This window comes from Ammospiza caudacuta, chromosome 1 (genome assembly GCF_027887145.1).
Source record: "Ammospiza caudacuta isolate bAmmCau1 chromosome 1, bAmmCau1.pri, whole genome shotgun sequence".
Lineage (NCBI taxonomy): Eukaryota > Metazoa > Chordata > Aves > Passeriformes > Passerellidae > Ammospiza > Ammospiza caudacuta.
In genome coordinates, this window is record NC_080593.1 from 93,779,559 (window position 1) to 93,804,209 (window position 24,651).

A 24,651-nucleotide genomic window follows, 5' to 3' on the forward strand; every position below is an offset into this window, starting at 1 on the left:
ACATCAGGACACATTGATTCTAGGATCTGTGGAGCATGTGACCTATGAAAAATACTTGAAGAGTTTCCCCACTTTGCAAAATATCCTTCATAATGGCTTCTTGTCTGAATAGCTTTTCATCTTTTCCCTCATCCAGATATATTTTAGAAAATGGGTTCTCTATATCCTCTGAATTCCTGGAGTTTTCTCCCTCTGTGGCCCAAGAATGTTGTCCTAGTTTGATATGGCTCACGCTATTTCACTGTCATTAGACATAGACCATTTTTTCAGGATTGATTCTCCCGATGAAAATAATACATCAGTGGACACTGATGTCCACAGCAGAGGCAGTTGCCCTTTGAGGAAAGGCTGAAATGGCTGTGGCTTTTACTGAGAAGGACTAGGGGAGACACAACAGAGGTTTACAAAATTATAAGGGCAGTGGATAAACTGAATGTGGAACTGCTGTTTGCCCAACCCACAATATGAGGACTGTGAAGTGCCCTGTAACACCAGCACAAGAATGCTTTAAAGTAGATAAAAGACAGCAATTTTCAAGATGAGAATACCAGACTAGATGGACCACTGGTGTGACACAGTAGTGCATCTCTTATGTTGTTTTATTCTCACTGCAATGCCATGGCCTTGTCCACAAAATTTGTTGCAGATGGAAAATAAACAACAGATGCACAACAGCAGCATCTGTGACGTGAAACAGAGTATATCACAGAAGTGACAATAAGAAAAATCAGAACCTTATGAGAAAGCCTGTATGTAACTAAATTTAAGCATATGATGAAAGAGCAGCTTGTAACTAATTATTGCATCCAAAACCAACAAAAAACATTCTCTAGTGATAAATAGCCTATTGAAAAAAACTTGAGTCTGAAATATTTTTCAGAAACATAAGTAATGAGTCCAAAATCCCTTTTTACTGAAAAGACAGCTAAGAGGAAAGTTATGTGTGTTCATAAATAAGCAATTGAAGTCCATAGGAATCTTTCCCACTTTTGGAAAGGTGATTGTAAGGATTGCATTTTACAGAAGAAATGCAATGAAGTCTTGATAATAGATTTACCTTGAGAATATCAGGACATTTTTAGTCTCTATCAGTTACAGAAGATGTGCATCATTTTACCCCCTCCAATTTCGATCTGTAGTTTAGAACATTTAGCAATCAGTCACTGAAGGACAAACTCAAATCAAAGATGAAGCATGAAAACAAATACAACTAGGAAAGTGCATGAGAAAGCATCTCTCCCTCTTCTTGATTAAAGCAACCTGACAATGACTAACTTATGTGAGATTTACATGATCTTTGCTAGCCTTTTTGGATTTGATAACCTCTTTTCCAGGACTATGATTCAAACAGACTGTCTCTGATCTTCCACTCTTCAATTTCTTGTGCCTTTATAATTTTCATTGCACCATTCTGTGTGGAAAGACACAGGCTAAATTCACACCTGCAGGTTCCAAGAGGAATTTAAGTCAGTCTCTCTTAGAAGAGAGTTGCAAGAGCATGTGTCAATAAATCAGTATACCATCCAAGAGACAGTTTAAAAATAGCCAATGCACACGATCTGGAGAGGATAAAGGAAACCTTTAAGATGAAATAAACACTGCATCTAAAATATTCACACTGAGACCTTAGTGCACAGGATGTGCATGTGTTACCCAGAAAACCAAATCTGGATCCAACAGTTTTAGAGTCAGGAATATCATAAAAACAATTCTTTAATATCTGATTTAAATAGCAGCCTTGCTGTGTCATATATTAAAGGCAAAGCCACGTTTGCTTTCCAGTGTACTTTAAAGAAGCAAACATGCTTGACAGAGGAAATGTGGGAATCTCCACTTTTAAATCAGCTGGATATCACAGCTTACTGCTGCACAACAACAGACAGACACACAGACCTCACAGAACACAGCGCTCTCTTTCTATCTAAGGCAGAGATGCTCTGCTTGGCCTTCCCTGCTGCCTGTGGAGGCTGCCACGATGACATGGACTGCGTGAAGCCCTGAGAAGTCAAATGCACCCAATGTGCTGTGGGAAAAATATGCCTGAGAGGAGGCCCTTAAGCTTTGGATTTTCTAATTCAGGAAGTCAAAATACATGCTGGGACAAGATAAGGGCAAGTGAAACATCAGGGACATTATCTGAAAGTTTTATAAAAACTATTTCAGAATCAATTTCCAGGGTAGTTTTAAAGTATTGAGCTGTATTCCAGAACCTTTTGGAATTATGAAGAAAACCAGTAGCCTGACAATCTTACCTAAAAGCTCAAAATTAAGAACTATCTGACAACAGAACTGCCAGAAGCCTAAACTCATAATGTTACAATCCCTGGATATCATAAATGTCTTTTTATCCGCATTAATATTGTAATGTATGCATTCAAAAACTAGTCCTGCAAAGCTACCCAAACAGATGGATGTTGTTCCCAACTGGAATCCCTCATAAGACAGAGGTCCTGCAGAGAAGACACTATGGTTTGTCCAAAAATAAATTTCTTTGCAGAACAGGAACCTTCTGTAGAAGGTTCAATTACTACAATAACCTTTATTTTTCACTTCCTCACAAAGTTTTTGCTTTGCCTTTCCTGACAGCCATGTTCCATACTCATAAAAAGATCCCAAGCAGATGCCAAAGACCCTAAACACACCAGGAGTGGGCTTGCATTTTTAGCACCAGAGAAATTAAGTTTCTTAAAAGTGCCATGGTCCCTAAACAGCCAGAATTAGGACCTTCAAATTTTCTGAGCATAATAAAAAAATTTTGTCTTTATAAAAGGCAGGAAAGGTGAAATTTAAATGCTCTAAGATTATAAATTTTCTCCCTGCTTTGATTTGCTTTTCAATTTTTAAAACCAGAGAATACTTAGATGTAGCGATAAAATTACAAGGCAGGCACAGAGTTCTTATCAGACTTGTCCCATTTGAAGATAAGGAAAACCAATGTTCTGTATTTCAGAAACAAAGTCCTAGCTAATAAAATATAACCTTTTCTCCAGATTCAACTCTTCTGTATGTGTCATTGACTTGAACAGGCAAGTCTGACTCCTACAAAGGTGCCTGTTGCCTTGACTCATAGCAAGCTACCAAAGAAATAACGAGTATTCCTTATGGGATAAGGACAGGAATCTTGTGTCTCATTCATGAAACATATAGGACTATGCCTTCAACTTTCTAGGCAGTAATAGCCAATTCCAGCTTTCACTGAGTGATCAATGCCAGGTGAATAATGTGTATAAGGAGAACTATGATACATAAATTACTTCTAGTGCTTCTTATTCTGTCTCAGGTCTCTGGATAAAAAGCAATGATTTCTTACCTACTGATTCATTAGATCTGTTTCATGCTCATCATGTGACATAAACATTCATTTCCATTGCATTTCCCCCAGTTACAGTATGATCTCCATTGGATATACACTGTGGCTTACTGCCAGAGTCAGTCCAATAATCACCAAAACAAGTCTTACTAGCTCTACACTAAGGAAAATAGGAGTAGGTTTGAGGAAGAAAGCGAAAACTACAAATAGCAAAAAGCAAAGATGATCTTGCATGTTTTAAAAAAATGTGAAATTTAACTGGAGGCAGTGTATACTCTAGAGCACACTTTGTTTTAAGCCCAAGAATTTTTCAGAGGAGTTATTACGCTGCATCCAAAAAAGGAGCGCTTTTTCTCCTGCCGGGGCAGATCTGCAGGGAGGAGGCTCATTTCTGCATTGCTGGTCTGGCAGGCAGCAGAGCTCTATTCCTCTGATCAAGAGATCACTTTCATAACCACTTTTCTGAGGTCACAAATGAGTCTGCTGCAGTCACGCAACCCCTCGCCTACCAGAGCTTACTACAGCACAGGTTCACGGAAGCTCTTTAAAGAGCAGCTCATCCTTTCAGCGCTCACAGTTACAAGGCACACGTGTATTGTCATATGGGATTCCCCCCAAATATGTCGTAGGACTGTTTTACTTCAGTTTGATCAGGGAAGAAACATACAGCTTCAACTTTTATCTGGATGGAATGCTGTTGCCTGAGTAGAATTAAATAAAAACTGAAGCGAAACAGCTCTACAGTTCTTTTAAATGGTACTGGCACCTATTGCAAGTATTTAGTTAGCCTCTTCCTTTCTAGTGTGTTAAAGGTCCATGTTTGTCAAACAGGTGCTACTGTGTATTATGCTATTTGAGATACTTAAAAGTCATGATAAACAGTCAAACAAACATTAGATTCAATAAACAACAAATACAATTGCCCTGAATTAAACATTGCCCTGCCACACTGTGAGAAACACAATGATATGAAAACAGTAAATCAGGAAACAGGCTTATGAATTGACTCTGAAGGAATATTATGAAATTACAATAAATTCCAGTCAGAGCTTGTTCCCAGGTTAGAAGAGTCTACTTTATTTTAGCCAAGTATCCCACAAATTACCAATATAGTGATCTGTTGTATGGACATGCCTTGCAGGTGGTGGCTGGAATGACTTTGGGTGATAAGAGGGAGTGAGGAATTTAAAGAAAAAAGTTAAAAATATTTTTTCCTCTTATGGTAAGTCAATTTTACCCAATGAATGGGGGGTTTGGCCTATTTTCACAAGCAGTTAACGCTATGAAAGCAACCGTTGTTGCTTCATCATTAATTATTTGCACTAATTACCTGAAATAAAGTTTTCAAAAGCTTTTAAATTACTTTGAAACCTACAATAAAAAAAAAAAAATTATGGTGGCTATATTGCTCATTGATATTTTGTGAGGATTAGTGTGCAGACACATTTCATTTAAAGGCAGCACAAACAGGCTTGCCCAAACCAGCTTTATAATCCAGCTTAAATAAAGTAACAATAGGAATGAGGGCACAGCACTAAGCCTGTTGAGGACTCACAGTGTGGGATGCAGTTTACACTGTCCTGCAAGTTCATTGCTATTATTAGGCACACTAAACAGGTGAAAGCTTGTTGAGGTGTGCCCATACATGCTACAGACAGTTTCAGGGATTCTGGAGATGCAGTCACAGGCTAAGTACCCTTGGCTCCATCCAAAACAAGGGCTTTTTACACTTACAGCTTGACCTTGGTCTGTATCTTCACCCAGCAGTGGCAGAGGCCCTCTCCCATCTGCATTGCAATGGTTTCTCATTGACAGAAATAACGTTCTAGCTCAGCTTTGATATGAAATCAATGACACCCCAAAACTGGCCTTATCTCTGCTCTAGGTCTGGCCTGTATTTAAGGAGAGGAATTAGGTTGGAAGCTGGACACAGAATTGTGACTTTACTGCTGGTGGACCTCACTGTCAGAGCCCGGTGCACTCACATCACAGAGGCAGGCTTAACCTCAGGTGCTGAGCATCACTGCAGCTTCTCAGCCCAGTCAAAATCTGGTGCAGGGGACGAGGCAGAGACATCAGCCTATAAAGGGAGGGGGTTGAGAGCCTCTAGAGTGACCTCTAACAGTACCAGTGCAGACAAAGCTACAGGCATTTTTGAAGATAAATCACACTTTCAAAGAGTTCTGAGACTCCTGAAGATGTTACCTTTAATCTTATGTTACTGATTTGTGCCCATTCATTTATCACTGCAACAACTTCCCATAGAAATGAAAAATATACAGGATCAACTCTTGCCTAAACTGACTTTTCCCTGTTTATGAACTTTGGCTGAAGCACAAGAAGCGTATCTAGAGAAAAACAGGACTGGATACTAATGCAAGTATTTAATTAACATGGAAATTTTTCCTTTCTATCTATGGAAAGAGATACGTGAGAGTGCTGTTGAGCTACCTTACCTATACAAACAAATTACAATGTTCTGGAGACAGCTGGCAAAGAAATAATTGCTAACTGCAGGAATGACTTGATGTATGGGCCTTTGAGGGTAAACAGCTGCTAGAACACTGCTGCTCAGCTCTTTTCTGCATGCCAGTCTGGCCGCAGAGCTGGTACCTAAAAAGTCTTGCCTTTCTGAAAGTCCTGTTTATAACCCCTATTATATGAAAGCAAAATATCTCTAATTTTTTTTCAAGAATATGACATCTCCTACTCAAAGACAGTGTGGTCAATTGCTCCATTTTCTAAGGAGATGCAAGCAGGCAGCTAATACATGTGTCTAAGTCCCACTAGATCTGCAATTCTAGAGGAAGAACTAGTCAGTAATTTAATACAGTGAAATCAGGATAAACAATGACTTCTCATGTGCCAACTTCCAAATAATAACTGCAAGCTTTCCTCACTCCCTCCAAGCTCCTAATATCTTGCACCTGATAGTTGAAAGATCTGTACATATAAGAGAACATGCATCCAGTAATTTGGATTAGCTGCAAATCTGCCTATATGTTATTTTTTTTAGTCCTTTTGTGGAGGACTTTATTTAATCTGAAAAATATCCAGAGAAACATAATAGAGTTCACTGATACCTCAACTAATAATCCAAAATCAAACCATTTGAGATTAGTGTACCATAAATCATTTTCAATTAATAAATTGACTTTAAATAGCTACTAAGAGGTATTCTTTCATTACAAATAGGTTTAAGTACTGTGACAAATTGCAGTTATTAGACTCAAACCTAAGGCTTCCTGAGTAACTTGGTTATAAAAATTATAGCAAGCTTACTCACAAAATTGCTTCTACCCTCACCGTCCTCCTTCTGCCCCAACATATTGTACGTACTTGAAAATGGCCAGATTTTTCTGGAAGAGTAGGAAAAGAGTGTTTTGCTACTGCAATGTAAATTAAGTTCTAGCTTGTTCAGAACCACTGAAGGATGCCTGGAAATATGCCTGTACTAGGCAGACTGAGAAGGACAGCAAATCGTGCAGCTGCAGAAATTAGTTTAAAACCAATTGTTTAGTGGTTTAGTCACCAGCTATGGCTGAGCCTTGCACATGTGGTGGTTCATACAGCCTGTCCCAGCACAGCATGGCCTTTGCCTGGTGTGGACAAGGAGGGAAGGAGCTGGAGTACCTAATGATTGCGCTCCAGCCACAGCAACAGAGCCGGGAGTGGATGGAGTCAAGGCAGGATGGGAACGGGGCAGCAGGAACATTCTTCTGCCTGCTGCATTTTCCACTGGCCAGATGTTCTCCAGTTGACATGAGCTGCGAGCGGCTGCGTGCGCCACTCCCAGAGGGTGTTCTGACCCCTGGGAAGCACTAAAGAGGCCCAGGCCTGCCCAGCATTGAGGAGGCACAAAGGTATTTCAGAGCTCTGATCCTCTCCTCTCCCACTCGGCCCCAGTGCCAAGTTCAGCTGCGGCGCAGGAGCTCAGCTGTGGCGCAAGATTCATTTTGTGCATTAACCCGATGAGCTATGGTACCATCTGAGGCCAACATGCAGCTAATTGCTGTGAGAACTAAACTTTGAATTTCCTGACCTATTCAAAGTTTGAATTTCCCATTCACTCCACGCTCCCGTACTAACAGATGGTATACAGGGTGTAGCTCCAAAACTTCCTGCATCAGAGCATATGCAAAGACAACAAGAGGAGATGAATTGCACACCCCTGGAAACCTGCCCTTTATTTGCAGAATGGTGAAATTCTAAATAAGCCAATTGACGTGCCCAAGCAGCCCCCATCTTCCACGCAGAGAGTGCTGGCTGAAACTCTTCCGCCCAAGCTATCCCTGCCATGTGGAGCTGGAAAAGCACTGGTTACAGGAGCTGACTCATCAGCTGACTAGCCCACAACCTCAGCCACAAAGGACCAAAAATGCTGGTGGTGGCATGAAGCGTGTGGGTGGGAGCAAGGAATAAGCAATCATCTGGCAGCCTAATGCAGAAGGGAGGGTTGACAACAAGCCATTATTTATTCCCCCCTCCCGCCCTAAGGCTCATCCCTCTGCTTCAGTGATTCTCATCATCTTGACGCTGTGGTAGGGCTCTTTGTAGGGGAGGGAATGAAAGGTACATCCCTTCCCTGTGGCCCATGCAATGAAAGCATCAGCAGGCTATCTGAGCTCACCACACCCAGATGTCTCAGGGCAAAAGGCCCTCATGGAGGAGAATGGAAAAGAGGTTTGCCTGGTCCTGCTTTCACCCAATAGCAGGCTAGAACAATGACTTGTTGCAAAAAAAAAAAAAAAAGGACATCATTGCTTTCCCACTAAAGTCAGTTAATGGAGAGGAGAGATGGAGATCCAGTTCTGGAACGGCAGACAGCAGATGTAACCAAGTGTTTTTAGGAGCTGAGCAAGGAATATAGAAAAAAAGGGAGAATGCTGTAGCAAAGATGGGAAAAGACAAGGGGCAAAAACCTATATGGAGAAAACAAGAAAATCTACAGAAGAGGAAGATGCAAAAGAGAAAATTTTACAAAGAAGTTTGGTGGATGAGAGAAGTTAGCTGCTAGAGAGAAAGAGGTGAAAGGGAAGTCATCAAGTTAAACAGCAAAAATAAAAAGAAAAAACAAGATGGGCAGATTTAATTAAAACTTAACATGAAAGTCCCCCAAAATTATTCATATGTATCACATTATCTCCAAATAAATCAAAGTTAACTTTTGAGTGTTCATTCCCTCCAGCAGCCTTCACCACTGCTAATCTGGCTATAATATGGTCAGTTGTTCCCCAATTTAACTAGCACAAAACATTCTCCAGCCAAATTATTGGTGTGGGGATGGTGTGACTTCCCACCTCCCAGGCTTTAACCTTTTCAATGGTATTTTTGTTATGACTCTGAAAAATACATTTAACTTCGGGCGATGTGTTTTCTGAAACACTGGGACAGATTTTGAAAGCCTGGCTTGTATTACTCCACTAATGCCAAGGTTAAGCAAAACATAATAAGGAATTAAGGACATGACCAGTTGTCTTTATGTTTCCTCCCCAACCAAACTTGTTGTTTTCTGAGAAGAGGCTTTTTACCCAAATTTTGCCTACAGTAGGTCTTTCCTGGCAAATTGCCTCAGTGGAAAGGAGATTAAGTTTCTCAATGTCCTCTTTTCTTGGAAACTTTCTGTTACATTTCCCAGTCTCCAGTACAGGCAGCTCAGGGCACAGGAATCTACAGCTTCAAAGTCTTCCCCAACATGTTTTTCACATGCTGTTGTATTGGCACTTGGCAAGAGTGATGAAGAGTCACAACACTGTAGTTTGCAGCTTTTCTCTGTCTGGAAAAACTGCACTAGTTGAACATAATCTTGAGAGAGTCAGAATACGGAATATCTGCTGAGGCTACGGTATGTAAAATAAGCAAGCCGACCCCTGTGTGGAGATTGAGACTTGACTTGACTAGACAAAGACAAGATAAATAAATTCCTCTTTTCCAAATGACCTCTTGGAACTCAGCGTCCCTGCACTAAGTGTTGCTGCAAGGGGCACATCTTCTGTCCAGAAACTGACCTCTCCTCCCGGCTCATGCTTACAAGGGTGACAATCTTAGCCACCCTACTGGTTTTTAAGGCACTATCAGCTGCTGCCATGATACTTTTAAGGTATGATGGCAAATCAACCTTCAAACTGACATTGTCTCTGCTTTCATAACCATAAGTTGGCAGCAACAAATGTAGGGTGCATCACTGTCCTGAAATGATATGGCACTAACTTACTGCCAGACTTATTAAAAATTTCTAAAGTGCTTGCTAGCATCAATAAAAATGAAGAATGTATGTTGCAATGTGCAATATCTTCAGACTCTCTGATGTGTTCCTGAGTATGTTTGGCTCAGAAGAAAGAGCTCTTCCCTTAGGGGGACATACATTAAACCCTACATTGCTAGGTGGTCCTGAAGAAGTGCTGAAAACCTCTATAACCCATTGTAATTTGAGAACATTCTGCACCTGGCATGACTGCACTTCTAAAAATTATTCATTTCAAATATTGCTAATTTCTTCTTACAAATATCACTTGCTGTGAGATGTACAGCCTTTTCCTATATGCTGTGGTGTAGATGCAGTGTAGAAAAAGCATGGAAGGAAGAAATACAATTTTATTTTTCTCCATGTACTGTTATGGTGCTTATAATAACATATTACAATATTCTCCACATAAATCCTTACATTCACCAGCTCAAGATACATTATTTAGGCTGAATTATTTATCCTCTCAAGAAATGCTTTCATAAAGCATTATTTATTGTGCCATTTTCCCATACAAGGTTTGTAAGGGGTCATTTGATGGCACAACATTGGTTTAATAAATTATTTGGAACAAAATATAGAATGTTTGTGACAGGTTTTCAATGACACTGATATACAACATAATACCAACATACAGAAGATAGCATTTTCTGCACAGATATTGAAATAGTCAGGGGAATAGATAAGATTACTATAAGGTGACGTTTTGCCTGTATACAATTGGTAAAGTGGTTATGAAGTTGTCAATGGACTAGAAAAAACCCCAAAACCTTAGAATTTGTTGTTTTTTGATTTTGATCTGATCTTTGCTTGTTTTCAGTCCTCTTAACCTCTTTCAGCTGTTTCCAATATGTAAATAGCCAATTTATATTGCAGGTTCAGAATAAATGGGAATAGTGGACATTTTCTTATTATAACAAATGTTTACTTCCTATGTACCTTCAACTTCATATATTCCATGCAGATATAAAGAGGAAATGCATTGAGGAGATTTCAATAGAATTTTAGGGACATGACAAGTTCATATGATACATACTTCGGCAAGACTGTTGCATAGAATCACACTTTCAAAAAAGTAATGATGAGCTTCTTTAAAAGAAGTCCTAAAGTCTGCTTGTAACTTCTCTTACTGAGCATCTAAGTTCGCTGATATGAATTCTGCTTCTACTCAATGTCAAGATTTTAGAAAATTTGTCAGTTCTATTATCTAGAGTATTGAACCAAAAAGTGTAATGAAATTAAAACTGGACTTTTAAAGGGAAATCTGCTGTGCCTCTCCTAAACAACTTGCATTTCATTTCTTGGTGGGGAACTTTCAGAGCACTGACTAATATGTTACTGTTACCTTATAGAGAAGAGAATCATCTGTGTTAGTCACATGGGATTTTCTATTTAATGAAATAAAAAAGACACTAAAACAAACACAATTAAATGAAGACAAGTCCTTCAGAGTGATCCATTGAGCCAAACTGTAGGACAATCACATAGCCAAGTGAGGTAAGCTTTGCAGAAACCAGCCCCCTGCTCGTATTTTATATGGCTCAGGGGGGACCTTATCACTCTCCACAACCACCTGAGAGTGTAGCCAGGTGTGGGTCAGCCTCTCCTCCCAGGCAATCAGCAACACAATGAGAGGACACTCTTAAGCTGCACTTAGGGTGGTTCAGGTTGGGCATTAAGAACTTCTTCACTAAAGGATCATTAAGCATTGGAATGGCCTGCCCAGGGAAGTGGTGGAGTCACAGTCTCTGGAGGTGTTCAAGGAAAAAGTGGACAAGGTTCTTAGTGCCATGGTCTAGTTGACAAGGTGGTCATCAGTCAAAGGCTGGCCCTGATGATTTGGAGGTCTTTTCCAAACTAAATGATTCTGTGATTTTGTGATCCTCATTGTATCAGAGTTCTCTGCAGAGCTTTACTATGTGCTGTAGCCCTAAAGCAGGAAAGTGAGAAGTGAAGAGGACAATCTCCCACACTATTCACTAGCTGAAAACTATTTGTCTTCTTTGTCTTCAAAGTCCTATACAATTTCAATATGCCAAACTAAATTCCTTGTTCTGTTGGATAAGAGGTATTGTCTTTCCTTTATAACATATCTGTGTTTAAAATGAGAAACAAAATAAATCATTTTCTTGACAGTAAAGATACACGCTTCCTCTCAGAGATGGTAATCACTCATGAAGCTGAGAACAAGTGTAAACCAAGCCAAAGTTCATGCCTGGGGGAATGCTTTCCTTCCCATCCATTGTATAAGTGATAAGGACAAAACTATTGCTAGTGTCTTCTATAGTCACTGAAATTGCTAGCAAGTTCTGAAGCAAAAAGGCCATTTTTCTTTTTATGAAAACCAGTCTTGTTTCCATATCCAAGGAAAACATAGGTTACAGTGGAACTAAACTCCAAGTTGTTCCTCAGTCTCCAAGATCTAAACAGAATTTAACTCAAGAGAATTAGATCAATGAAAGTCCATTACTTATAGTCAGGATAATGGAATTTGAGCCATGCAGGGCTGTGAGAGAACTTCAACAGCTGGTACCAGGCTGGGCCAAGAAGGGCCTTAGCTGCAGATCAGGGATTAAGCAAGCACAGTGCACAAGCAAGATGAGCATCACTGAATGCAAAATACAGTGTGTATATCAGTCTCCTGGATTAGATGTACCCAGATTTTTCCTTGCCACTTGCATTTAAGACATTTATTTACACATCCTTGCCACATTCATTTACATCTATGCAACATGAGATGCACAGTGTGAGTTAAGCAAATTCACTGAGCACAGAAGCCTACCAAATCAAAATGGTTAAGAATGACTGAGCAAGCTGCAGAAAGGTGAAGACCCACACTCAATGGCTCACAGTATTTTGGGGACTTCCCCTAGCACTGGAGCAATGTAGAAGCTGTGGTTTGTGGGAACACCTATAAAATCAGGCATCGTGTGTGTGGCTGACCATGTTTCTGGTCCTGAGTGTACTTCTATTATTGGTACAAACAGTGGAACTCTCCCAGTGCCAAATGCTCTCAGGAGAAATCTAACAAAGATTCCCCTCATGTCACTTGTCATTTCCAGCTTATATACCACTTATGCAGAAGAACAGTTTTTCCAGTTTTTCCAGTTGCTCTATTGCTAAAAAGATGGTAAAATTAGAGAGCAGTAGAGAGTGGAAAATGTTTCTTTCATGAACAGTCCATTTTTGGCCAAAACACTCAAAATATTGGTGCGATTTGAATACACCAGTTCAACACAGCCACAGGAATAACCTTAGCTGTTACCCACTCTGACAATGAATGTTTATTTTCAGTACAAGCCATTGAATATGCTGTCCTAACAAACCTAAACTACCAAAATGCTTACAATCTAATTAAGCTACAACTGTGGACTACAGCAATATTTTTAATATGCGTTCAAAAAAGAAAAGTCCTTATTTCTCTTCCAAGAAAAAAAATCACTCAGATATTCCATTTCAGAGGACAGGACTGGGAATGCTCTAACTCAGTAGAAAATATCTTTAAAAACCAAACTTCTTATTGTTAAAAACTCCAAATATATTGGGGGATTCTTGACTCAAGGTATAAGCTTCAACCCTAACTAATCAGAGGAACACAAATTGAATCCTTGATTTGTGTGTCAAAGTACAAGTTTCATTAAAAAAAGAAAAAGAAGTTTGAGGAAATTCTGAAAGCCTCTAATTATTTACATAATGGAAATCAATATATGAGTCATACCAAGAAAAAATCGGTGGGAATGAAGATATGGAATCAATGAGGTATAATTTCCTCCTTCTTCTTGTTGTTGGTTTAGGCATCTTATCCTGTTCTTATGAATCTTTCTTATAATATTTATTGCTATTTCAGATTTTTTATTATTTTATTTTTCCTATATCTGTTCTAAATATATCTCTCATAAAGGACCTGGAGAGAGTCCAGTGAAAGGATACAAAAATGATGGAGACTAGAGCACTTCTCCTATGAGGAAAAGCTGAGAGAGTGAGAGAGCTGGAACTGTTCAGCCTGGAGAAGGGAAAGCTCAGGGTGGATCTTATCAAAGTGTATAAATACCTAAAGGAAGGCTGGAAAGAACAGCAAGGTTCTTTTCAGAGGCGTCCAGTGACAGGATCAGAGTAAACGAGTACAAAGTCAAACACAGGAGGTTCTCTCTGAACATCAAGAAACACAATTTCACTGTCAGGGTGACCAAGCATTGGCTGAGGTTGCCCAAGGACACTGTGGACTCTCCATCCTTGAAGATACTCAAAAGCCATCTGGACATGGTCCTGGGAAACTGGTTCTCAGAGACCTTGCTTCACCAGGGGGCTTGGATCAGGTGACCTCCAGAGGTTCCTTGCATCTTCAATCCATCTCTGAATCTGTGATTCACTAAGACTATGATTTTAATTTTAAGGAAAAGCTTTAGGCTACTGAAACTGGCTTACAAATGAAAGATGAATTTTTCTCATGGAAATGGATCCAATATAGGTCATAACTGTAATAGTAAGCTCAACCATATGAACTTAGTTTAAGGATCAGTTGAATCTTGTTGGGGAAAAATTTGCCATGCTTATGTAAAGTAAAATGTAAAAAAACATATTTATACCAAAGAAGCAGGATTTGTCATTCCAGGAAAAGAAAATTACTGAGATTTTGAAAAGAAAACTCAGGGAAAACAGAATTATTAGGAAGAGATGGTGGAGTAGAAAGAGATGCCTGAGAACCACAGTACATGCACTGCAGAGGAACCTTGGAACCTCAGACCAGGAGCTTTGGTTCAGGTAGGCAGCACTCCTACAGCACGGCTGAGTAGCATTACATTGCAGATTATGCACTAAAAGCAAGATCACTCTGTGCTTCTTTACCCATCTCAGGTTTTAAAACCTTAAATTTCTGTGTTGCTGAAGTGTCATGCATGTCACACCAGAAACAGGTCTGCAGTGGGGGCTGCAGCATCAAATATTCAATTATTACAAGAAATAATAGCCTAATTCCAGGTCTAAGGAATGAACCTGAGCAATCTCAGGCACAGTAGTATGCTTCTGACCTAGGAGAGTAACAGCCATGGACACTGTAGGAGGAGAACAAAGCTGGAACATGCTGCAAGTAATTGAGGATACTGAAAATCAGGCCAGCTGGGAGGAATCATTTGTTGTTTTCATCTTAAAAGGGATAAATTCAATTTCCATTAAAGATAAATGTTGATGGGAACTGGATCACACCAAGCACGTAGACGAGTAAAAGGAAATGACCCACTAACATAAATGCTAAATCAGAAGAAAGACAGAAACCACACAGTCAGTGTGTGCTACCATGTCAGAAAAGGGGAAAAATAAAAAGCCTTAAAAATTATATTTATATCTATGTATATATGTGTGTGTATATATGTATATAAGAGGTTTAATTGAAGGGGAGAAATGGGTTAGAAGGAGATAGGGCAGCTTGGTGAAAGTAACTGGGAAATGCTGGAATTAATGTTTCTCGTAGCAGCAGCAGCAATCCAAGCTACAGCTTTGAAGACAGAAGACCAACAGGAAGGAGACTTCAGTACACCTGGAAAAATCTCAGAGGGCACATATCTAAGGGAAATAGAAGCTGGATGTTTTTTCAGCAAATAAATATATAGGATATAAGTGTAAACTGCATCAGTGGCAGTGAAGAAAGAGAAATGTAAGAAAAGACCACCTAAACAAAATCTTGAGTTCTTCAGTGGCTGGAAGCTCACAGAAAATCTCTTTTAAAAATGAATAAGATAAAGGACAAATGTATAAGAAGGGAAAGAATAAGGCCAATGTATAGTATCAGATGTAGCAAGGAAGGGAAGGTTATAAAAATCACGCTGGAAGCCCTTTAACCATACAGGTTGGGAAAATAGATTTCTGCTACTCAGCGGAAGGGGAGCTATAGACAACGAAAGCAAAAAAGTTTAGTGTTTATTACCTCTTTTTACTTCCATCTGCTAGGATCACCTCCATGGCTGTAAAAGCTGAGGTACCACAAGAAATGGAAACAATTTTATTTTTTTACAGAAGGGGGTCTTAAACTGAAGCAGGACACTTCCATCTTGGATTTTAGGGATTGCAAAGGAAGGTATTAAATCAGCCATGTTGCAGATTTGCAAAAATATTAGACAATGACCCTCAGGTTAAGGCATAGCTTATTCTTTACTCAGGAAGGTTCACTACAGGCTTGTTTCCTAAAATTTTTAATTCTGCATGAAAACAGATGAACTGACATTTTTAGACAAATTTCTCAAACTCTACTGTAATTCAGTTTACAATCCATATATAACTGTAGTCTAAGGCAGGTCAAACAACATGTCTCCATGCTTGACTGTCACTAATTTTGTAAGATCTGGACTGCAGTTTAAATATAAAACTTACAGAAACTTTTAAGATATTTGTTCACAGAGTTCATCTGTGACTCTCTACAGTCCATATTTAGTCATCCATAAATCTATCAGGATTTTTAGCTTTCAAAATCAAATGAAGTCTGGAAGTAAATAAATACAGAGAAGGCACTGAAGTCTGCAATAAACACAGAGATTCAAAATAATACAGGAGGGAGATTTTTGTCAGGAAAGCACTGCTTTTGTGCTTGCATGCACATCTCTGGTTTTGACTATATATATGTGTGTGTGCAAAAAATGTCCAGATGGGCAAAATAACAAGCTATCAAATTAAATTATGCTTTAGAGAAATTATGTAGTAAAGGGTTTGAAATGAAAATGTTCGTCCATTTTGAGGTCTCTACATTTCCCATCTAAGCCTATATTCAACATTATCTATCATTTATCAGAAATACTTATGGTTAAAAGGTCTAACATTACTTAATGAGATGTCAAAGGAAAGGTTTGAGTGGAATGTGAGTATTAATACACGGTTAGTTACACTAAGAACTAAAAGATGAGGAGCTATATAGCCCTAGTTGTAACTGTGTCGGTGTAAATTGTCATAGCTGGTTTCATTACAAGGACTGGGAAACATAAATTAGCTCTCCCTCAGAAAGGACCTGAGCTGTTAAAAGGACAAGGGGCTATTCTTCTAACATTTATTTACTAAATCATTACCTGTACTAGGAGGGAACAAGTTAAACAACCAGCAAAATGGGGCTGGTTTGGAAGTGGAGCAAGACCACCATTTCCCCACCAGTGGAAAAACTGAGGAATGAGAAGTACTAAAGGATGTGTTGTCAAGAGTGGTAAAGGAAGGCAGACTGCAATTAACCAAGATGGAACACGTCCAAGACAGAGGCCCAGCAAACTCAAGTGGTCACAGACACTGAGTGCCTCTCCATGCTCACAGGAGCCCCACCCTAAGCAAGTCTTTGTCAGGGCCAAGTGACAGTCACAGTTTCCTGCAGCAGTTGATGTCTCTCAGCCATCAGCTAACCCTGGTTCAGACCCGGCTGCCTCATCCACGAGATCCGGTGAGGCTGGAAGGTTATTGCTGCAGGCCTTTTTGAAGTGCTTATCAGGAAAATGCAAAATGACTGAATGCCTCTACCTTGGGGGGAGCAGGGCTGTTAATAGAGCCTCTGCCAACTGATAACAGAGATATGGAGAATCTTAAATGAGTAGACAGCAAAAAGAAAACATTTCTAAGAATGAGGGAGGGAATTCACCACAATGACTTAAACTAAATCCTAGGAATATCTGTCTCAACAACCAGGTCTAAATTTTTGAAAGGAACCAGGCCTTTGCTTAAATCAGTCAAGTAAGATGAACTGGTCATATGCTTCAAGGTGCTAACCTCTAATGGTCACTAAAATGGGAATAAATGACTGATGGATGTTCTCCATGCACTAATACCCAATTCTCTGCACAACCATTTTCACACCCGAGGTCAATATGGTGAGGTTACTCCCTCCAATTGGCTATTGATCTTCATAACCACGTTTGTGCGGTGCACTGACTATGGCAGAGTAGCTACTAAAAGGACACCTAGTGGTAAGGAAATGAGTGTGCCCAGGAACCTCTGGCATTGCTGAAGGTGTGCCACTGCAACTGGCATGGGAATTGATGACCTGTTATGGGTGGAATTCACAATGTCACATATGAACTTAATGTGTCAAGTAACACTACTCTTCTTTTTTTTTTTATGGTAAGCAATATTCTTAAAAGCATATTTTAAAAACCTGAAATTTAGGCTTAACTTCCTCAAAACTGAAAGAATAGGTTTTTTTAAAACAAATTATGCACAGTACTATCTGTTGCAGTCTACAAAATTGAATGTATTGAATCTTCACTGTGTCCACTTCAGAAATATTGGATAGCAAACAGAACTCATTACAGATATGTTTTTTCTTGATATTCAAGTCAGATTTCATCCTGGGCATCATCATTCCTTGGTTCCTCCACTGTGCTACTCTACAATATCCTGAGTAATTCCTCCCCTTCTTGTCTTTTCCTCCTATGAAGAAACAGCTGGAGAATATAAATTGAGCTAACTTTAGTTTTTTGGGGGTTGTTTGTTTGTTTGTTGGGTTTTTTTCTTTCTTTTTTTTTGCCCATGCAACTTTATAGTCACTTCTTGCCTGTGTTTATTCCAAACCCTTTAATTTGTACCAATGCCCTTATGACCAGGAGATGCCCACAACAGAAAGCTCCATTCCAGATGGAGTCATGCTGGTCTCATGCAGAGAGGGATTATAACTTTCCTGTGTAGTGACATGCTGCCTCTAGGCAAACAGACCAAAATCCACACTTAGCTTTCTTGTTTATGTCAGCATACCGTATTACAGGCATGGAACAACTTGTTGACCACTGTACCTCTTTGGTTATTGTTTTTATGTTGTCTGTTCCAGGTTCATCTTTTCTATTGAACATCAGTTTCTTTGGATTAATTTTCCCTGAGTGAATTAGTACAGATTTACTAAGCCATTTTTCCAGATACGTTTTTTATCCAATTTTCTAACATCTCTGTATGCCACTGGTCTGTTCTCTGTCCTCAGAATGTTTATAAGCTCCCAGTTTAGTGTCATCCTTTGATTTAAAAAGCCACAAACAATCCATTTCTGCTCTTCTATCCTCTTTCATCACAACAAAAATTGAAACACTGGGATGAATACACTTGTTTGCTCTTTTAGGTGACTTGTACTAAGGTTTTTGCTCAAAAAAAACAAAACCAAACAAACAGATTCTGCCTTTTTTGTCCAGAATTACCAGTAAGTAGATTATGAGGGATACAGCAGATTCTGCCCTCACCCAAACATTTGCAACCATTCCTCACTCAGCTCAGTTTCCACAGCTCACCTCTCCTCCACTCCACCCTTCTGAAGCTCCAGCCTGCTCTCGTGTCTTAAAATGGCATGTAGTTTCCTTCCTTTACCATAAACAATGCTTTCTGTAACCTTAGTTTCGTGATGTAAACATTTAAAAATAAGAATGAAGGGAACACAAGCTATGTGTTCAATTAGGTAATTCGAGGATTAAATTAAATGTCTCAAAACATGGAACACTGAACATTTCAGCATAACACAGCCTGGCTTTACTTGTTTTCCTTTTATCTCATCCCTTTAAGAAAAGGAGACAATGGATCTTAGAAACTCTGGCAGAAGAGTAGCAAAGACAGCTGAAGAGATATTATTGCTTGTGAATGCAAGAGAAATGAAAGTCAGGTTTAGAGGAAGAGAACATAGCACTCAGGTATGTGTTTAAAGAGAAAGAGAGGCACTCTGTCAACTGCAGGATGCTGGAGGCTGGGCAGCACCTGCCACAGCTGACATGGGAGGCTCCTGCTATCAGTGGTATCACCATTTGTAATCTCATGTCAGCCTTGTAAAACGCCCTGCAGCCAGCCAAAGTCTCTTCAAGATGACATTTCTTTTATACTGAAATGCATTTTAAAAGCAAGAAGCCAACCAACAGATATTATTCTTTCATTAAATCCAAAAATAGGAAAAATTTTAATAAATTTAAATAAATAAATAAATATATATATATATATATATATATATATATATAAAGGATCATCATAAGGAGTAGAAATAATAAAGAGTAATAAAGGAAAAATAATGTCCATAAAAATACTTCTGTTTATCTCTGCAGTCCACCTATAAGTTTTAGTCAACTATTCTCCTTCATGCATGGGTCTTTTTTCCTTTTATTTGAAAATAACTCTAGAACTCTAGAGAGGATTTCCATTATTAAATCACTTGGATTTTGCTTTTGTGAACTCATCAGCAACAGAAGAAACTCAAAATATCTTCAAATTTGGAAGAATTCTTTTTATGTGCATCTCAAAACGCACATTTGGCTTTTCCTTTGTGGTGTGCCAGACAACTGTACAAACAAAGTGTAGCCTAGTACAGCTTTATTCAGCTCTTTAAACTTTGAATCTCTCTTGTCCTGAAAGACAGCGACCATTTTGGCTTTTCAAGTGAACCCATTTCCTCCTGGCATACAGCAAATATAGGTAATACAGTAGTTGCTCAACTTTCACATCATACTTAAACAGGAGTTTTGAACTTGAATTCAAACTGTAACAGGTATTATATTTGCCCCAAACTTCTTTCCCAGTTTAGTGATTTTACAGTTGTGGTTTCCCATTTCCATCAGCCTGCTGATGAAAGATGGACATTATCCCACTATTTGGTGAAAAACATGCAAACTACATAAGAGGAAATGAATGAATTTCCAATGCAACATCCCATGCACAAAATAAGTTCAATAATACATTTTTTTCCTCTTGTTTTATCAATATAATAGCATTTGTTACTTTTACTCAGGATTAGTACAAAGCAGCAATAAATTAGAGGGATACTTTTAATGAGGTGCTGAGATCGTAAGGAAACCTACCTTGAAAGAAACTTTTGACTCGGAGATAGCTGACACTGAGGCGCAGGACGGAAAGTTTGTCCAGCTTTGATACGATGTCAGGGGGAAAAGGAAGAAGGCTGGCCAGGTGGTCCAGCTCTGCATTCAGACGGTCTCTGTGTCTCTTCGAAGGATTTGATTTTTCATTCCCAACTGCAGGCCTTCTGTGGTGGAGAACACATTTTCAATTACCTGTTTTACTTCCAGAGGCTGAGATGCTCAATGTAATTAATTGATAACAGCAATACTTTGCTTAGTTTCTATGAAAATCTTTAAAGTCTCTGTCCTCTGACAAAACAAGCTTTACTGTTCTGCATCTGCCATGGTGCAAAGACACAGGCTTTATCTTCTCTTTTTGTTTCAGGCAAAAAGTGAAGAACTGGTATCTTTTACTCAGGACCTCTCGCCTTAGGGAAATGGGTACTATCTTCATGTTCTAGTCAATACCAGGAAAAACAATTTCTCATCTTTGTTGTACAAATCAGGGGCAGAACAGCAGGGGAAAATTACCTTGACTAATGCATGAACCCATTCAATACCCACTGTATTCATTCAAAGCATCTTAGTTCCCTCTATTTAATGACTCAGAGTTAACCTGTGAGCCAGGAGATAATTAAGAAAAGACTCTGTCTTTAGACATGAGTAAAAAGTATGCAAAGTAAGGTGAAGAGATATTCTTTCCTCAAGCTCAAAACTCCAGTGTACATTCTCACTATTACCTTCCTTCCTATATCAGTAATAACAAAGATAAGAATTTGGTTTCTTGAGAAGATTGATATTCCTCACAAAACATAGAGATGAAAGTTACTCAGCTTCCTAGGTGAAGCAAGTCCATCCCCATTTCGTGTTCCCCTTATGCAATGGACAGTACCAGAGAACCTAGAACAGCTGTTGTGGAAATTCGTTATGATGCTATACATAACAAGTGAGGAACCTCAGTTTTGGAATGTCCACTGATATTCCCAGAGAAGGTGTAAGATGCTCTCAAGAGGGAGTAAAGGAAAAAGCTGGTGCTTTTGCACACAGAAATGGGGACCTTATTTCCAGCATGACAGTGGGGGATGCTCAGTGCTGAAGCACAGACTTGTCCATTAAGCAAGAAGACCTGAGTGGGAGGCTGAGAAGGTCGTTCCTTTCAGCAGCCAGCTATTGCTGGACCCAGCAGTAGTCAAATGCATTACCCAGGGATGAGCTATGGGACACTGGAGCCACAAACTACATGGATACTCAAGGATGGGAAATGGCAAGTAAGTAGACTATAGTTGTGCTAGCAGTTTCTACTTTCACCTCACTGAATCCAAGAATCATGATCTCAAGTAGCTAGCCGACATTGGACAAGGAGAGTAAAAACTAATTATTTGTCACACTTTACTACTGCATTTTCACACTACACACATTTACTGCATTTTTCAATCATAAGGTGGTTAAGGCGTTAAGTTACGTCAGTATTAATTTGTCATGGCAGTTGTAATTCTGAAACAATTGTGCTTTGGAATTAGCAAAAAAAAAACCAGTTTTTGAGGAGCAGTTTTGTACATGTGACTGCTGCTAACTGAAAACCTCTTAAAGAAAATCATATCTGAAAAATACATTGCTACTTTTGAGAACCTCATTTCAAGGGCACAGCATCAGTGGACAGAATGGACAGAAAAAAATTGAGTTAGAAATAATATTTTTTTTCAATATCACTAAAAATACATAATTTCTGCTATTTCATTCAAAATTGCCAATACTTATATATGGTTCTTCAATAAAACAACAAGTTGCTTCCAAACACATGGAGAAGATTTTGCTGACTGGGACAAATGAACTACTTTCCTATACAAGGGAGAGGAAATATGAGAACAAATAATGCAATCAACAAAGAAGGAATAGTGTTTCTTACTTTTTCTCAGTTAACTATTTTTTGCAGTAAACCTTGAGGCTCAACCACCCTATGACACCAAAAGGATGTCTGATTTATGGAGGGCAGTAATTTTGTGGGAACATAGCCTACAGCTGAGCAGAAGCTAAAGAACTTAAGCTTTGCTAATCAGTCTTTACATCTGACAAACCAGCTGAAGCAAGGAAGCAATGTAGGACAGAAGAAATTAATTCCAATAAGGAAAATTAAGCTGATGAGTTCAAGAGGTAAAAATTGCCGAGAGTAAAATGAAATAGAAATAGAAGTTGTTCAAGCCTATTTACCACATAAAATATGACTGCTCTATCCCAGAGAAGAATGGTTTGAAGAAATTAGGTGGTCTGCCTTTGTACTGAGTGCAAGGAATAGTTTTCAGAAGATGGTAGGGAATGGTGTAAAATGACTACTGGAGAAAGTTCAGGGCAGAGTCTTCCTGAAAACTCAAGGAAATGATTCAGTAAGGGAGTGAATCCAAATAACCAGGAGTTGGATGTAAATGGTAGTAAGGTGCCAAGTGGATGTGATTTTAAACAATGTGAGTTCCATGGAAAGGCTCAGTTAGCTAGCCATAAACAGAAAGGCACAGGCAGGGAAAATCTTCAGTGGGCTGCATTGAGGCAAATGAAAATTCTAGCCTTTATTTTGAGCTGAAAGGAGATGGTGCTTGTTGTGTTCATGTAAAACTCTGGATTGTCAAACTGTAAACAGAGACACAGGAGACACTTGATGATCTCACATTTACTCTGTTTTCCATACAACAGTGCTATAGTAAAGGAGAACACATAATTCAAGGAATATCTATGGCTTTTCTTTCCTCACATTGTTGAACTGCCCAGTAGTAACAAGCCCTTGTAGCTGTGCAGGACCCCCATCAGCAGTCCTTGGGATCTGGTGGGGAGAACATTTTATCTTCAGGTGGTACACAAGGCGTTGAGCCATTTGGCATTAGTGATTCAGTGTACCCATGACACACGGACCACCAGTAGTGTAAACCAGTTTGGTGAGCTGGCAGAGGAATTTCCTGCAACTACAGCTCTGTCTGCTGTTCCCTACCCTCTACAGAGCCCTACCCTGTTAATGAAAACTTTGCCCTGAATAGGTTTTATAAGTATGCTGCGGTGTTGAACCAGCAGAAGACCTGAGCTGAGAAAGGTCTAATCATTTACCGTGACAGCAAGCTTCCAGTAGGAAGGGGAAGGGAAGACAGACCATGAGATGTGACATAGGCTGAGAGCAAAGTAACAACAGAGGATTATCATGAGTGTACTGACCAGCACCCTCAGTCACTGAGCTGTGCTTGGACATTGTATAGGAATTTTGGCAGAGCTGAGCTCCAGTGGCAGCCACGTGTGTGTGGATGTTCAGCATGTCCTATGGACCAAAAGGACAGAATGAGAGAAAGCTGCTTGAAGAAAAGGCAGCCCTTTGCCACCTTCTATGTCTCTTCTGCATCTTGACAGCAAGGAAAGGTGAAAGCAGAATTAATGGTCAGGAAGACATAAGAAGAGCATCAGAGCGGATGAGAGCTGGGACAGTGTGGTACCAAGTAAGAGGAAGGGCTACACCACAAAGGGCCTTAAAATTAGAACTAGGAAGCTGGAGAGAGCTGCACCTCCCAAGGTCTCTGTTTACCCTGGCACTGGCACAGTTCTGGCTGAAGTGATCATTCTGGAGTAGTTAGAGATACACTCAGAGCTAGGACAGGTATAGTTGCCTTTAAAGAGCTGTAAAACATTACAAGAAATGTTTTGTAGAGGGAGAGAGTTTTACAAGATGCCAGGGTTTGAGAAGAATAGTGCCTGAAGTTCTCAAATGGTAACTGTCCTGGAGCATTGCCTTAGCATTTTTAAGTATTAATTTCAACACAGTGATTTTAGCTTGAGGTTAAAGACAAGATCTCTTTAATTTCCAGATGCTTGAATTACCAGTAAAATGTTAGATTTCCACAGGAAATAAACACTTGGTAGAAAATGTTTCCTTTAGTCAAAATGCCGGCTGGTTGGCTGAAAAACATATCTGATGGAAAATTTTCAATCTGTTTGAGCTCCAGGTGTTTGACCTGTGTCCATAAACATCAGGGTTCTTTAGTGTAGAACATGTTTAATGGGGCTTGTTTGGAAGTTTTGGGGCACAAAAGGAAAACAGCCATGTTTTTTAAAATTTCTTGCGTGTATAAAAGGAGAACCTGAACCTTATATGTTATCTGAAGAGTGGCAACCTAATGAAGATAAACTCTGCTAGTTCTGTGTAGAAAGCAAGACTGAAACATATTAGCTCCTCCCAGTAAAATTTTCCACACATTCTTCCCTAGTTTTGTTGGTCTCTGTAGTCTCCCATGGTGCTTTTTTTATACATTTTCATCACTGTTCTGTAAAAGTACCTCAGAACAAAATTCCTG

General features: G+C 39.3%; 1 protein-coding gene across 1 annotated transcript in view; it reads right to left on the minus strand.

Moving 5' to 3' along the window:
* The window catches only part of AHRR (aryl hydrocarbon receptor repressor), an 80,881-nt gene that overhangs the window by 34,300 nt on the left and 21,930 nt on the right, over positions 1-24,651 (minus strand). The window contains exon 3 of the mRNA XM_058818120.1: positions 20,333-20,514. Within this exon, the coding sequence (XP_058674103.1) occupies positions 20,333-20,514 (182 nt within the window). The remainder of the gene's footprint in view (positions 1-20,332; positions 20,515-24,651) is intronic.